The sequence below is a fragment of the Leishmania major genome, chromosome 30 (assembly GCF_000002725.2).
Source record: "Leishmania major strain Friedlin complete genome, chromosome 30".
Taxonomy (NCBI): Eukaryota; Euglenozoa; class Kinetoplastea; order Trypanosomatida; family Trypanosomatidae; genus Leishmania; species Leishmania major.
In genome coordinates, this window is record NC_007271.2 from 1,061,869 (window position 1) to 1,077,376 (window position 15,508).

The 15,508-nt window shown below is 59.5% G+C and overlaps 7 protein-coding genes across 7 annotated transcripts; all 7 read right to left on the reverse strand.

The window, feature by feature from the left end:
* Positions 1 to 201: 201 nt before the first annotated feature.
* Positions 202 to 1,008, reverse strand: LMJF_30_2770 (putative superoxide dismutase; the record flags this gene model as incomplete). Its single annotated transcript, XM_001684830.1, has 1 exon — positions 202 to 1,008. One exon carries the CDS (start codon positions 1,006 to 1,008, stop codon positions 202 to 204), a length of 807 nt encoding a protein of 268 aa, XP_001684882.1.
* Positions 1,009 to 2,838: 1,830 nt separating this feature from the next.
* On the reverse strand, positions 2,839 to 3,855 carry LMJF_30_2780 (hypothetical protein; the record flags this gene model as incomplete). The annotated part of the gene is made up of 1 exon (XM_001684831.1): positions 2,839 to 3,855. The coding sequence occupies one exon, from the start codon at positions 3,853 to 3,855 to the stop codon at positions 2,839 to 2,841; it is 1,017 nt and encodes a 338-aa protein (XP_001684883.1).
* A 958-nt stretch (positions 3,856 to 4,813) lies between these two features.
* Positions 4,814 to 5,377, reverse strand: LMJF_30_2790 (conserved hypothetical protein; the record flags this gene model as incomplete). The annotated part of the gene is made up of 1 exon (XM_001684832.1): positions 4,814 to 5,377. The coding sequence occupies one exon, from the start codon at positions 5,375 to 5,377 to the stop codon at positions 4,814 to 4,816; it is 564 nt and encodes a 187-aa protein (XP_001684884.1).
* Positions 5,378 to 6,943: 1,566 nt separating this feature from the next.
* On the reverse strand, positions 6,944 to 7,768 carry LMJF_30_2800 (conserved hypothetical protein; the record flags this gene model as incomplete). Its single annotated transcript, XM_001684833.1, has 1 exon — positions 6,944 to 7,768. One exon carries the CDS (start codon positions 7,766 to 7,768, stop codon positions 6,944 to 6,946), a length of 825 nt encoding a protein of 274 aa, XP_001684885.1.
* Positions 7,769 to 8,727: 959 nt separating this feature from the next.
* LMJF_30_2810 (conserved hypothetical protein) lies at positions 8,728 to 9,345 on the reverse strand (the record flags this gene model as incomplete). The annotated part of the gene is made up of 1 exon (XM_001684834.1): positions 8,728 to 9,345. The coding sequence occupies one exon, from the start codon at positions 9,343 to 9,345 to the stop codon at positions 8,728 to 8,730; it is 618 nt and encodes a 205-aa protein (XP_001684886.1).
* A 971-nt stretch (positions 9,346 to 10,316) lies between these two features.
* On the reverse strand, positions 10,317 to 11,933 carry LMJF_30_2820 (putative chaperonin HSP60/CNP60; the record flags this gene model as incomplete). Its single annotated transcript, XM_001684835.1, has 1 exon — positions 10,317 to 11,933. The coding sequence occupies one exon, from the start codon at positions 11,931 to 11,933 to the stop codon at positions 10,317 to 10,319; it is 1,617 nt and encodes a 538-aa protein (XP_001684887.1).
* Positions 11,934 to 13,107: 1,174 nt separating this feature from the next.
* LMJF_30_2830 (conserved hypothetical protein) lies at positions 13,108 to 15,507 on the reverse strand (the record flags this gene model as incomplete). The annotated part of the gene is made up of 1 exon (XM_001684836.1): positions 13,108 to 15,507. The coding sequence occupies one exon, from the start codon at positions 15,505 to 15,507 to the stop codon at positions 13,108 to 13,110; it is 2,400 nt and encodes a 799-aa protein (XP_001684888.1).
* Between the last annotated feature and the right edge of the window lies 1 nt (position 15,508).

Below are 15,508 nucleotides of genomic sequence, written 5' to 3' on the forward strand. Positions count from 1 at the left end.
ACGTGCCGGCACAGTTGACCACGACAACCGCGGCGCACCGTCAATGGAGGCGAACCGTGCACCGCAGGATGTCGCTCAATGAGACATACCACCACCACTACCACAGCACACAAGGCATCAAGGCCGACACAAAAGAATGCACACAGGAGAACACGCCAATGTGAACAGAAGCGGTAAAGCGGCAGACAGTCGAGCGGCTCGCTAGGCCCGACCGCACTGAAGGAAGTAGTGCTCCACCAGCCTCCAGTTGCACGTCTTGAAGAAGTTTCGAACAAAACGCTCCACCTCATCCCCCTCCTCGTCCTCCGCCGCAAGTGGGTAGTCGTAGCAGCGTGCCGACTCGTGCGTGTTCAGCGCTAGGAGTGGAATCAAGTCGCTGCCGATAGGGCAGGTGCCGTGGTCGAAAGGGATCACGTCAAACGCCTTCCCGGTCCAGACGAGATACACCCATCCGCCGGCGGACTGCTGAGAAAGCGCGGCGACCGTGAACAGTCGTTGCACCTCCTTGACAGCGTCTAAGGTCCCATTTTGGCTGTACTGCAGCTGCAGCTCTTCCTTGAGCCGCGCTGGCACCGCCGTGCCCCACGGACGCAGAGAACGATACCAGAAGCAGTAGTTGAAATGCTCCGACGCTGCAGCGTGGATGACAGCGTGCGATGCATCGAAGGAGGAGTTGCGGATGACAACGTTCAGGTTGTGCCCCTCCAGTTCAGATCCCAAGGTGTGTGCGTTCAGACGATCCACCGCTGCCTTGTGAAATACGTTATACTGAACATCGAATTGCTTTCTCGACATGAGCGGCGCGACCCCCTGGCCAACATCGTAGTCCATGCGAGGGAGATAAAAGAAACCCTTCGCGTCTCGCTCTGCATCGGCCGCCGCGGCCGCCATCTCCGTCATGCGAAAGGCGCGTGTAACACCGTACGGCGTCTCGACAGAGAGGCTCACCTGCGTCGGTGCCCCTTTGGGCACGTACTCGCAAAAGCGCCGCAGCAGAGAGAGGCGCATGAAGCCGCTTCAGTTGATGGGCCCGTCCGTACACGTGCGTGTCCGCGGCAGGGCCGATTACAACGGAAGAAGAGCGATGAGGGTAACAGTCAGTGATGCGCAAGGCAACACATACGCATATATGGACAAGACTCAGGCACACACGCAGAGAGTGCGGGGCCGGCAGCAAGGCCAATACACCCTATCCGCGGCATGGAGACGAGAGGGAGGATTCGTGCACCTAAAGCAGCTTGATGGCAAGCCCCACACGCACGCACACACACACACACTTGTAGCGGCGATACTTGAGGTAATGAGTGTAGGAAGGCGACACAAGGTCGTTCACAATTCACAACGGAAGCAGGAGCGCCGCACATGTAGTCTGTCATCTTATTCGTTTTTTTTTCTTGCATGTTTTTGCTGTCGCCTTGGGGTCCGTTTATCTGCGCTGCACTTTCCTTCTCAGTCTCAGCAAAGTGAGAAGGCAGCAGCAGTGCAGCTCTGAGGAACACGTAGGAGGCAGGGCGAGGAAGAAAGAGAGCTGGCGGAGAAGGGGTCGCATGCTCGACCTTTTTTTCTGCTGCACGAACGGCATTCGTTCGCCGGCCGGCCCCCGACCCACCCACCCAGCTCACGCTGCACGAGCCGTACCAAGGGCATAACTGTATAAGCAGTGGAGCGCGCGCGAGGGAGAGAGACGGAATACGAAAAGAATAGACAGCTAAATAGATGAGCAGCGAGGAAGGCATGACGGGCACGCGAGAGAGTGCGATGGGGAGATGCGGAGAGCCGAGCTTGCGGCCCAATGGCTGAAAAAAAGTACCGGCACAGAGAGCACAGCAGGCGGATAAGAGGACCAGGGAGGGGAGAGGGCATACACAAGCGACCGAAAAGAGGAAAACAAAAGTCTGCTATTTTCTTTCGTTTTCACATGAGTGAAAACACGAGCGCAGCCGAAGCTCTTTCCCACCTCCCGTCACCACCACTTCGCGGCGCTGGCCCTTCTTTCTCGCCCGCCCCTTTTCGATCGGTTCGCTTCGTAGCCGACATGCGTGTTTGCGCGTCGTCTGCGAAAACAAAAAAAAGGAGGGAGAAAAAGCAGGGCAGTGGAGTGGACGGAGGAGGGGGAGAGAGGGAAGGGGGGTGCGGTGCCAGCCGTCGAGGTACGGAGGCGCAGTGGCAGAGTAAATGGGGGAGAAGCAGGGCAAGACGCGAAGCGGGTGGCGGCCCACCAGGATAGGGAGAGGTGTACACACGCTCGAAACAAAAGAGTGTGTCGACATGCGAGAGGAGCAACGCCTCATGATCCTGACCCAGCGGGGCCTTGAAGTCGTGCACCTTCCTCTCCCTCGCCCCTGCGGTGCATTCACTGCGCATCTGCGAGCGGGGAACCCCACGAAAAGCGTGCGGCTGCTGTAGCAGTGGTGAGATATGTCCGCAACACATGAGCCCACATCTGCAGCTGTTGAGGTTTCGACCGCAGCATCTCGTGCGCAGAGACCACCTTCGGAGGCAGCGAGTATTGCCCTCGCGGAGCCGGTGCAGCAGACGGGCTAGCTGTCGAATGCAACGGCGCGGCTGGAGTTATCCCCGCGACACGGGGCAGCGAAACGGAGCGGCTCCTCCCTGCCTTTTCTCACCCCGTCATTGCCGCCGCTTCCGCCTGTCTCGCACTCAAGCAGGTCGGCGAAATAGGCTGCATGGAAAGCATGCAGACCCACGCGGGTTGCGAAGGTGCATCCTCCATCAGGCTGCCGGGAGGCGGGGGAGGGGGGGGCAGTCAGTGAACGACGCAGACTCAACAAATGCTCAGCAGCAGTGGCGCAAGAGCCAGCTGGCTTCGGCGCATCCTCAGGGCAGCCGTTGCGGAGCGACATGCAACGCATTCAGCGCTATGGCGACTGCAGTGGGATGGTGATACAGGCAACGTGCGCCAAATGTGCAGCGGCCTGTCTGCACGAACTGCTTACACACCTTTTTGGTCTTGCCGCGGTGCACAAAGCGGTCCAGCTCCGCCAGGGTGGACGTGGGTGCGACCGGCGAACGCGGGTGACACGCTGCTTGTTTGTCTGCTGGGTGCACCGGAGAAGGGCTGTGGGAGCGGTCCCCGGCTCGCCGGTGTTGGGCAGCGGCCATGCCGAAGCGTTCTGTCTCGTTCGTCGCTTCGCTGGGAAAGCGAAGTGACCGACGGTCTGGGTGGAACTGAATCGAGCACTGCTCATCCTCCACGTACAAATCCAACTCTCCCAGCGCTGTAGCCACCACGCATTCCATCGATGCGGCGGTACTGTGTGGCCGGTCCGACAAGACACTGGGGACGGAGCAGGCGCCTGAGGGCTTACTGTCCCGTCTTCCCCAGCTGTTCAGTGTGCGGTGCAGCAATGGCTGCCCCGACCACGCGCCCATTTTGCTGTCATGCGGCCCCTCCGTGGACGTCGATTCCGGCGGCAGGGGTCGGTGCGAGCGCGCTTGCACCGAGGTGAGGCTCTCCCATCCACAATGCTTTGTCGAGCCCGCTCCCTCACTCGCCTCTTGGTCCGCTGCGCCTGTGAGCTCCGGCATGGTAACCCCTGGGGAGTCCCACCACGCATCGATGGAGCCTTCGGTTCGCATCAGCTGCTCCAGGGACGAATGCAGGTCATCTTTGGATACGGTGGCCCTCTCGCATGCGGCTGCCCAACCCAGCGCAGCCGTTATATGGTGAACAGAGCCGCCAGTAAAGGCGCTGAGTAGCTGGGCAGCCTCATTCCACGATAAGGGTCCAGAGTGCGGGCATGCGCTCTCCAGGTACTCTGAGAAAGTGGCACAGAGCTCAGAGGAAAGGCGCGCTGTGCTCGGCAACTCATGCATCACCGCTTGCCCGCCCATCCTTCCGCCCCCGAACCTGCCTTTCGCACACTGAGAAAGTAGAGACGAGTATGAGAGAGAAGAGAGGACCACAATGGCGTCTTGCAAGCCGCGAAGCGAGAGCGGAAAGGCGAGAATGCGAGCGCTCACAGAGGCTTCTGCGTGTGTGTGTGTGTGTGTGTGTGTGTGTGTGTGTGTGCGTGCGTTCGCGCGTGTGTACTTGGATGCGGAAGAGGAGGAACAAGACGCGCAAGCCTCGCACCGAGCTCCTCTGCAGAGCGGGGGAGAGAATCAGCGGAAGGGACGCAAACGCTCAAAAGCAGCGGGTGCTCGTCTTCGCCCGTTATCAGCGGTGTCCTTGCCGGGATCTGTGTCGGTGTGCCCACACAGTTTCGAGGGAGGCGGGGGTGCGAGCAAAGAGAGACAAGTTGGGGAGGGGGGAGAGGCAGCGAGTGGACAACTAGAGAGAAAGGAGGAAAACAGGCAAACAGGCGTAGTCACCGAAAAAGAGGGAATGGTCGAAGCCGAGGGCGTGTGCCGAGCGCCCGTTAGCCGGTAAGTGAGGTATGCGCGATCCTCTCAAAGGGAGGCGGGAGCATGGATGGTAAATCACAAGAAAGCCATCAGCACACATACGCGTCGCAGGCATCTCACTCGTGCGGTAGCTGCGCGCGCGCACACACACACTGCACGCGAGAGCGCAGTTCAGCACCGACGTCATGTCATCTCTGTAGTAAAGCATGCGACCGTGGCCTCGTACCCCTTCCATCGCGTACTCCATCCTTCTCTTCTTTTGCTTGAAGAGCTGAGTCGGAGCGCGCCTCTGTTTCCCCAGACGTGGGTTCGGCAAGTCAAGGCGGCACGCCACAGCAGAGTCAGGGTCTCCCGCGGCACACGCTTCGCACCGGCGTCGCGCCAACGGAACAAAACGAAGGCAGGCGAGACCACGGACCCGCTCTTTTCCCGGCACTTGCCCTTCTCACGCCTCCGGTAGCTGCAAATAGGTATACCCCCCGCGGCACGTGACGTACATGTACAAGACGAACAGGGAGTAGTAACCGGGAACGCACAGCAGAAAAGCCCCTAGCATCACCCCCACACCACGCGCTTTTTCTACGCAATACTGTGCCGTACACCCGATGCCCACCAACATCAGCATTGTGCCCACACCAGACATGAAAAACCCGTACAGGAACTGCTTCCATGCGATCCAGTAGATGCGCTCCACACGCAGACGCGCCTTGGTCGGGTTCGCCGGGCAGAGCCAGTCAAAAACGACGCGGAGGGCATAGTCCTTGGGGTTTCCGTCAACGGTGCGGTAGAAGGCGTCCTCCTCCTCCTCCGACTCGAGGCTGCGTTTGCTTCTAGCTTTCCTGGCTTGCTGCAGTTGCTCGCGGAACTCGCTCAGCGTGCGCGGCGGCTGTTCGCTGCTGTACCCGCCATATTCGGTGTTCATCGCCCGCCACTCCTCGCTCAAGTCCACATTCGGGTCCAGGAGAACCGGCGTTGCTGACGCGTCGGGGGTGTGCTGTCGCTGGCGCATGGCAACGAGAAAAAGGGAGAGAGCTATTTCGGAGTCGACGCATGATGTGTCGCAGTTGCGGGGGCGCAAACGAGCAAGAGCAAGAGAGATGGGAGGCACAGAGAGTACAGCCTAGGCCAAACAGAGGGGGGGGGTATCAGGAGGAGGTGCACCAGTTGCAGCGTGGTGCCGGTGTCACACCTGTGGCGTCTTGCTGCGGCACGTATCTACTTGCAGGCAAAGAGCACTTCAGAAAAGAAAGACTGTGTGAGGAAGCGAAAGGCCAGCAGACTCGATACCATATGAGCCGCTGGCAATGCCAGCACAAGCCCACTCTGAAGCAAAGAAGCGCTACTCCCACGGCAGGGCCGAGGGACATCCCTTTCCACGCAAGCACTGGCTCCGTTCATCAGTGCCTGAGCCTGCCTCATTGACGAGTACAGGCCAGTCACAAAAAAAAAACCATGACCTCAACGCCTTCCACATGGTAACATCGGCTTTGCAGGCCTTCGCTAACTCGTTTTGCTCGCGTTTCCACAAAGTGGCTTTGTGTCGCTGTGCTCGTACACATCGTCATCGCTTCCTCTTCGGGCAACCGAGGCGATTCACAAGGAGAGGCTCTGACGGCAAACACCTTTCGTGCTCTCAATGTGTCCGTTCTCTGCCATACAGCATGCGTCCAGCTCCACCCTGCTCTACCCACCCCACCCGCCCTGCAACAAGCCCCATCGCCCGGTGCAATGCAACCGTAGACACGGGCGTTGTAGCAATGCACCGGCTCAGTCATCGGAGCACGTCCTCTGCCTCACACTCTACCCACCCATCCGCTCCTCTCCATTGTGCCGGTCGCCACCCCCGGTGCATCCCGCTCGCCGTGACACTCAAGCACCCCACGCCAGTAAGCCGTGTGAGCGTCGAGTGAGGGATGCGTTCGAGTCACGCCGACACTCTGCCCATTACGTGGATGGCACAGACGTGTTCACTGTCGCAGACCACTCCGACGTCACGCCGTCCAGGACATGACCGCCGACACATCAGCAGCGACACATACGCACTGACCTCCTCCTCACCAACGCCGTAGATACTCGACCCTGTCACCGCCGGAGGTGGTTCTGCGTTGGCAGGGATGAGGGTGGGGGAGGGAGGCTGCTCGGCTTCCTCACACATACAGTGCGGGGGTGCACCGCGCCTTGACGATGCCACGCACTGAGAGGTGTGTGTCCCCCGTCACGCGGGTGCGGAAAAACACACAAGTGAAAAAGAGTCGGCACTGGACGTGCAACAGCGGACGCAGCGGGCAGTAGAGAAGAGGTAAAGGGGAAGGACTGGACCGGAGCAAGTGTGCCGTGCAGGCGCTGAAGCCCCTTCCCCACCATCACCCGGTGTGTGTTGCCTACTGGCCAACGACACACCGGGGGAGAGGGAAGCAATCAGCCTTGAGCCCACAAAAAGTTCTTTCGACACCATCCGCTTCGTCGTGCTCTCTCTGGCGCACCTATTTGGCCCTCTCTGTTCTGCCCATATACGCACATTCGGACACAGGAGAATGGACACCGCCACTGTCCCACCATTCCTCAACAAGAGCGCCTAGAACAGCTGAGGGAAGTCACGGCGCAGGGCGTCCATGACATCGTCGGTCGACGAACGAGGATCCGTCGCACGGCCTGCGGCGCGCACCATCGTCTGCGCAAAGCGCAGATCCTTCGCAGATGACAAGCACGCCGACACTGCCGCCAACACCTCCGGCTGCGATGTGCGGTAGCCTTGGAACATGGTGGGGTAGGTCTGCGTAATGAACTGGTCGAACGTGAGAGTCGGGTTCGCGCGGGCGGCGTTCTCGAACTCGGTCTTGATGCGATTCTGCTCGTGTCGTGAGTACAAGGCACGCAAGAGAAGAAAATAAGCTGCTGATCCGATCGGGAGCTCCCACCACGGCAGCCCCTGCATCGTGTACAAGGGCGAGTTCGCATTGGCAAGCGGCACCATCAACATCAGGAGCAGGAGAGTCGTGAGGTAAAACATAAAGTTGAGCATTTTGCGAAAAATGTCAGGATTTACAGGCGGCTGGCCCGCAAAGGGGGCAGTGCCGCCTCCCATGCCCCATTCAGGGCCCTGTCCAAAGCCAACACCCATGTTCCCAGCACCCGCACCGGCACCGCCTTGCTGCCGCGGCAGGCCCTGCTGAATCTTCTGCGCAAACTGCTCACGCAGGTGCCGCTCCCTCTCTAGCTCCTCATTATCCTCCTCTGCGGCGGAGCGCTGCTGGGTGTCGTTGCCGTTGCTACCATTGCGGAAAGACACGCGAGTACTGTGGAATGGTCGTGTCGCCACCACGCACATCGAGCCGCTACAGAGAACTTCGGGGAGCGTCGAGCACGCCAGCGGCGCCGACAGGATGTGCTTGCGAAGCATGCTGCTGCAGTTGAATCAGCTACCAGAATCCAAAGAGTTTATATTCGCCCACCCGACGGTGAAACAAACCGAAAAAACGCGAGCCAAGGAAGGAGAATAAGGAGAGGCACAAGAGGCAAACACACTGCGCTGCAACATGAAGGAGGGGGTGAGCAAGCCTGCAAGTGACTGGGTGCGTGTGCCAGCGTCACTCTGAATAGATGCGAGTTGCGTGTATGTGTATATGTGCAGGGTTATTCCCTCCAGCGCTGAAGTATGAAGCTGCACAGCTACAAAAGATACATGTTGTGAAACGAAAAAGAAGAAGGCCATCGAGGTTCGAGTATCCATCGGGCACACGTGCCGAGAGCATGGGGGAGCACAGCATAAGTGTCGTGGGCAGCGAGGGCAGAGATGAAAGCACGAGCAAGACCAAAAGGAGAACTATCTGGAGTTGAGTGTGATAGCCTGCGCAGCCAGCACCGTGCGTCGCCGGGTCGGAAGCCGAAAACGCCAGCAGGGGAAAAAAACATGCATGCGCTGCTAAGCGCATCGCAACGAAAAACGGCAGAGGAAAGGCGGAGGCTGCGGCGAGGAGAGGAGACACGTGCTTTCTGTGATTCCGAACGCATGTGCCACGGTCAATGTGCGCGATGTTCAGCCGGTTCGCACCTGCAACTCGACTCCACTTCGTCGGGCGTGACTCCATCCGTTTGTGCGTGTGCAGCGTGTGCATCCAGCCCCGCCATCCAAATTCAAGTGCACGTCAAAGAAGCACCTTCACAAACACGCACCGACGCTTCTGTTCTTCTTGTTAAGACGTGTAAAGAGCATCGCCTCCGCCACCTCACCGCACACACACACACACACATACACACACACAAGTGAGAGGAAAGGGGGGAAGGTGGCATGCCTTTCAAGTCCGCACACCACCACCAAACGCAAGAGCAACCACGCGTGTGCGTCGCCCACGTTTCTCCTCAGTAAAGCGCCCCATAACTGCTCATCTTACGAATGTGCATACGCACCTTGACGCGTTTGTTGTCGTAAACTTCGCGGTCGATCGCCAGCTCTTCAGCTCCGGGCAAGTACAGCCAGCACCAGTTGTGGCCTAAGTCTTGAATGCCTGTTCGCCGATCTTTCTCCCTGAACTCAATGAGTCTCGGATCGACACGCACCTTGTACTGCTCCCACAGCTTCTGTGCGATATCCTTCTTGCGCAGAGGGCAGTTCAGTAGCCACCCTTGGCCCCAGCTCTGGCGGCCGAAGAGCAGGTAGCCCGTGTTTACGCGCCAGTACACGTCGAGCCACTGCCGCTTGCGGGCTGCAAAGTCGAGAAACTCTGCGTTTCGCTCAACGAAGCGGTCGTACTGCTCCGAGTCGGGGTTGTAGCACCACACACCTTGATGGAACTCTGCGCTCGGCGTCACTGCGTTCCCCTCGGACATGTACTTCTGTGCCACCTCGCGCTTGATCAGGCGCTCCTCGCCGGCAAATCCTCCCTGCGGACCGAGAATTGTGCGGGTGAAGATGATCGGGATATACTCCAGCTGCAGCTCCGGGGCCATTTCCCGAAGCAGGCGCGACCACCGCAGCATCCTCGTCAGAAGCGCGGACTCTCTCACGACTGTACTTCTTGCGCCGCCTCTATCAAGGCGTCAGTGGACGTCACCCAGTGACGAAGGCACTGCGTCGTGTTCTCTCTGCGTTGTGTGTGTGTGTGTGTGTGTGTGTGTGTGTGTGTGTTGGCGATGTTGAGAGGGGGAAGGACCGAAGATGAGACAGCAGTACAGAAATCAGCAAAGTGTGCACATGAGCGAGAGCCGTAGCGAGGGAGAGCAAAATGGAATGAGGGCAGAGTGATAGGCCAAAGAAGCCCATGGCTCGCAAGAGATCTGCGTGCGCGGCTGATGTCTGCGTCAGCTTTCCTCTCCTCCCTCACACCCGCTCACACCGGACAGGCGAAGCGCCGTCGTTCCTCCGTCGGCAAGAGAAGTGACGCTTGAAAGAAAAGCGAGTCGCCGGTGTATCATAGTGGCTTCGTGGCGACGCTCAAGGGCTGAGGTGGAGTGAGAGGAGAACATTGAAGGTTCAAGTGGGTGTAAGGGCGTACTCCTCTCGACTACTCCCTGCACAGACCATTCGGCCGTGTAGCCCCACCAACGCCACCAGCTCAACGTACACACCGCGACGCTGAGTATAACCCCCCCCCCACACACACACACGCACACACTCCCCTCTCGGAAAAAAAACACGAAAGGTGGGAGTCGGAGCCCCTTACCCCGGCACCACTTCAAAGAACAGTTGAAGCGTCACTGCACGATTTGCTTGCGCCAGCTCACGACGAGAACAAAATAGAGCGAGATATTTGTGAGAAAGAGAAAGGCAGGGGCGATGGAAAAGGAGCGCAGCGCGCCTTTACCTGGATTCACCCACCACTTTTGATTGGCGCGTCATCACTCCACATCAACGAGAACCCTTGCACGCACAGATGGCACATCATCCTGAAAAAAAAAAACAACTGCATCCAACGAACTGATCCGGCAGCGCCGGCAGCGAAGTGCGTGCATCACTTGCGACGCTTGTCGGGCGTCGGGCGGTAGTCGCACACGCTCGCCTCGGTCGTAATCATCAGTCCAGCAACCGAGGCGGCGTCGACGACGCACGACCGCACCACGTGAACAGGGTCGACAATACCGGCTTCAAACATGTCCACGTACGTGCTATGTTGTGCATCATATCCCATGGACGTCTCTTGATACTCAGCCACATTCTCTACTGCCACGGCGCCCTCCTCACCAGCGTTTTCACTAATCTTCTTCAGAGGAAGGCGAATGGCGTTGCGCACAATCTGAATGCCAGTGCGGCGGTCCTGCTCCATCTCCTCGTCATTAAGCAAAAGCTCGTCGAGCTTCTTCGAGGCGTGTAGAAGAGCCGCGCCGCCTCCAGCCACGATGCCCTCACCGAGCGCGTTGCGGGCCGCATTCAGCGCGTCCACCACTCGATCCTTCGACTCGCTCACCTCGATCGCGGAGCGACCACCGACACGGATGACGGCGTGGGTGTGATTTAGCTTTGAGATACGCTCCCGTATGGCCTCGCGGCTCTCCTCGGTCATGAGACGCTCCAGCCGGCTCTGCAGCAGCCGAACTCGCGCTGACGTGTCGCCAGTGCCGCACACGACAGTGTTGTCCATGGTCTGCTCCATGTGCTTCGCGGACCCGAGCAGGCATCTCACGTCCTCCACGTAGCCGACGGAGCTGACCTTCTCCACGCTGCACTGGCAGGAGAAGGCAACGTCGTGCAGCTCTTCCTCCTTCAACTCGGACACACACACCACACCACACTGAACGACGCCGCACTCGTGATTCAGGATGATCGTCTGCAGCACCGGCTTGGCAAAAGAGGGGCCAATCAGCACCAACGGTCGCTGCTGCGCCCGCGCTGCCTCCAGCAGCCGCACCACATCCTGCACCGCCTCCAGCGGCTGCGCAGTGACAAAGACTAGCGGGTTGTCCAACCTGCTGCGCAGGTTGGCACTGTCGGTCATGAGGGCGCTGGAAACGAAGCCGTGCTCGGTGCTCCAGCCATCGTATCTCGACCACTCCGTCGCGGCCGTGTTTCCATCCAGTACAGAGATAAAGCCCTTCACGCCGACCGCCTGCACCGTCTGCGCAATGAGAGTGCCGAGGGATCGCTCGCCGTTCGCGCTGATGGTGGCCACGTTCTCAAGCATGGCGAAGTCCTTAACCGGGCGGGTCTGCTCTGCCAGGTTATCGAGGATAATTTCAACGGCCGCGTCGATGCCGCGCTTGAGGTCCATCGGGTTTGCCCCGGTCGCGACACTCTTGTAGCCCTCGGCGAAGATGCTCCAGGCGAGAATGGTCGCTGTCGTTGTGCCATCGCCCGCCACGTCGTTGGTTTTGCCGGCCACCTGTCGGATCAGCTTCGCCCCGACGTCCTCGAACTGGTCGTGGAACTCGATCGAGCGGGCTACTGTGACGCCGTCCTTGGTGATCTTTGGCTCCCCGTCCGGTTGCCGGATTATCACGTTCCGGCCCTTGGGGCCGAGTGTTACCCCGACGGCAGTGGCGATGCGCTCGATACCAGATAGTATCAGCTGTCGGGCCTCTCCGCCAAACTCGATGGACTTGCCGCTCGCCAAGCGGCGCGATAAGGAAAACATCTGTTGCGACAATGTGTCGTGCAACTGCTATCTGCGGCTAAATCAGGAGGCACAGAGGCACTGCGAACTACAAAAGCTCACTATGAAGAGGTGGGCAGTCCGACGGGAATGCGCTCGGCCTAAAACGCTGAGCGTTCATGTGTGTGTGTGTGTGTGTGTGTGTGTGTGGTGCGCGTGACAGAGAACAGCAACAAAACAACAACACAAACGCAAACAGACGCTCGCACGCACAAAGACGTAAGTGAGAGAGCCGAAACAAAGGAGAGAGTAGTCCGACGAGAAAAAGGAGCTCAGCGGAGTGCATGCGAACCCGTGACGATACCGAAGGGTGCGCCGAGAACGGCCCTTGTAGAAGGCGTGGTCGAGACGGTACAGTAGCTTCTGTCGCTGCTGTCTCTCACTTACTCCCGTTGCCGCAACAGAAGCGAGTCGAGCGGCACTCTCAGCACCACTCAGCGAGCGGCCATGGTGTCACATGGCACGCAAGCGCCAACGACACCTCAAGTTAGCGTTGCACTTCCTGGGAAGCGAGAAGAGAGCTACAGAGAGTCAGCGGGCTGCCCTCTCGCAACATTTTCTTTTGTGCTTTGATAATGCTGCAGCACGGCGCGCTCGTAAGTGAACGCGCGCACGCACACACAGCCGCACACGCGTGTGCACAAACGCCTCTCGCAAGCTGTTCTATGCAAAGGGAAGCCATCTAGAGAGAGACTGAATTCAAGCAGGTGAATGCGCATGCCTACCGGTGGGATCAACCTCCACCTCGGTGCCCCTCCCCCTTCTCTGCACACCCTCCTCTTCATGGCAATCTTGCATGCTCAGCGAGGAGAAAGAGGGAAGGGCGGAAGGCGAGAGGCCTGATTCATTGGTCGTCTGTCACAGCATCTATGCGCGTCTTGACGCATTCGCAGAAGCAGAGGAGTACGCGCGCCTTCCAAAGTTCACGGTTCCCATCGGCCCACCTCGGGGTTACCACTGCCTACGTCGCCATCATCGTCAACAGAGATGAGTGAGTGTGTTGGCGGAAAGCGTCGGGGCACAGGACTCAAAGCAAAGTGAGGCGGGTGGACGGGGGGAGAGGGGTGCAGCGCACCGGGCACACTGATGCGGCGATGGTGTGGGAAAGCGTGTCTTTGTCGGAAGAGGGGAGGAAAGGGCACATGGAGAGGGGTTCTCAGCTTATGTTCTGGAGTACCGCACGCTGTCGTGCTAGATCCATTTGAAAGCGGGAGGCTGCTTTGCACACCAGCGGGCCCCCGCGCAGCAACCCAACGGCGGCTCCGTTTCCGTCAAGGACGTCGCTGCGATCCCCCATAAGCTGAATCCGCAGGCGCTCCTGGGAGCTGGCAGCGTCCTCGGCCTGACGGCGAATCGCTTCAAAGCGGCTTAGCAGCTCCTCCTTTTCGAGCTCAAACTTCTCGCGCTCGTGCCGAAGTGCCTGACGCTCTGCGGCGGCGGCGTCGCACAAGCGTTTGTGCTCGTCCTTCATGTGACACGCTGTGGCCCGGTCGGACTCGATGGACTCCAGCTTCATCTTGTACTCCTCCTCACGAGAGCGCAGAGCCTTGAGGAGGTCTGTCTCGTCGCGATTTTGTCGCTCCCGCACCATGGAAGCCTCTGCCCGCTCTCGCGCGATCGCAATCCGCTCGTTTTGCAGCTCCGCCATCGCCTCCATCTTCTTCGCGAGGAATTCTTCAAACTGCTGCTCTAGCAACTTGCGCTCCTGTGCCACCTCGCCTAGCATGAGCCGACGATCCTTCTCCGCTTGCTGGCGGAGGGTGTCGTAGTGGGCGTGGGCCTCGCGAAAGGCGCGACGGTCCTCCTCGCTGTTCTTGCTGAAGGAAGATAAGGCGAGCTCGAACTTGGCGTGCAGGCCGGCCACACGGGCTCGCTCAGCCGCCACCGTCTCCTGGCTCACCTTCATCTCTGCAACCATCGCATCCAGCACGGCCTGCCGTTCGTCCAGCTGACGCTCCTTCTGCTGCAGCACTGACATGCGCTCTGCCAACAGCTTCTCGTTCATGGCCTTCGTAGCTTCCATTGTCTCCTGCATGGCTGCCACCAGCGCCTCGATCCGACTGACGTTGCCGACATGCCCATCCATCGTGGCGAGCTGCTGCGCGTGCTGCCTTTGCAGCTGCTCCAGCGCAGCCTCGTGACGCTTCGCCATCATGGCTAACTCTGCCTTCTGTAGCTCGTCCTTGCGCAGGCTTTCGGCCTCCATTTGCCTCCTCACCTCCTCCAGCTGCGCACGGTACCGAGCGCTCACCTCCTCTATCTGCGCCGTGAGTACAAGGCCATCGTGGCGACGCGACTCCTCCTCTGCCTTGGCGCGCCGCTCTTTCTCCATCTTATCCATCTCCTCGCGCAGCTCCCTCTCATTACGCAGCCGCGTCGCACGATCCTCGAGATCGCGCCTGAGTCGCGCCTCTCTTTCCTCCTCATCCTTGTTCGTACGCTCTTCTAGAAAGGTGCGGAACTTCTCGTCCCTCTGCTCGACCATGGCCCAAAACTTCGCCTCCCGCTCCTCACGTTCCTTCAGCTCTTTTTCCAGCTTCTCCGCGCGGGCCATATCCTCGCGTCGGTCACGTAGCTCTCGCTCGCGGCGATAGCGCTCATCCTTGATGAGGCGCTCTTTCTCAGCCGCAACGACGGAGAGGTTAAGCTCGTGAAACACCTCACGTACATCTTGCGCGAGGCGCTGGAAGAGCGCGTGCGCCGCCTCCTCCTCCTCAGCGCGGCGCAGGCTGACGGCACGCTCGTGTTCGCGGCGACGGCGGCGCTGTAGCTCCGCTCTAGAAACACCAGTCCCTGGTTCATCCGCATCCTCGGTCTCATCATACTCGACCGCCTTCGCGGCCGTGCGGTGTGTAGCCGTATTCGTGGGTGCCGCGGCAGCCTTGCCTGTTGCGCTTGCGGCTGCCACGTGTTGAGAAACCTGTTGCTCCACAAGGTCGCTGAGATGCTGCTTCACCTCTTGCTCTCGTTGCTGCTGCGCGGCCAGCTGCCGCTTCAGTTCTTCCTCGCGCTGCCGCATCTCCTCTGCTTTTTGCGCCTGGTCAGCTTCCCACTTGGCAATGCGCTGCATCACCTCCTCTTTCTCCAGGTGCAGCTGCTCCTGCACCGTAGCGTACAGTCGCTTCTCTTCTGCCTCTACGTCGGCCATAAGTGCCTTCGGCTTGGCGACCGGGCTCAGGGTTGCCGCGGGTGGCGACGTGCCGACGGAAGAGATGTAGTCGTCGCTGTCCACTGGATCCTCGAAATCGTCGGCGTAGTCATCGCCTTGATTGTCCGACATGGCGACAGGTTTGCTGCCGGATGTCTTCTGCACAGATGAAGAGGAGGAAACGGGCTCGTCCACTTCAGAAACAGGTGCCGCACCTTTTTTCCTCTTTGACTTTTTCGAGTCGCGAGCCTTATTCTTCTTTGAGCGACTGGTGGACTTGGAGGGGTGGTGCATTTCCTCCACCATCTCCGCTGGGCCGATGTAGTCGTCATCGTAATCTATAGCGGCGAATGAGAAGCCCTTGCGTGACGTGGGGCTGAGGCTTGGCGCATCTTTCAAGGACGACATC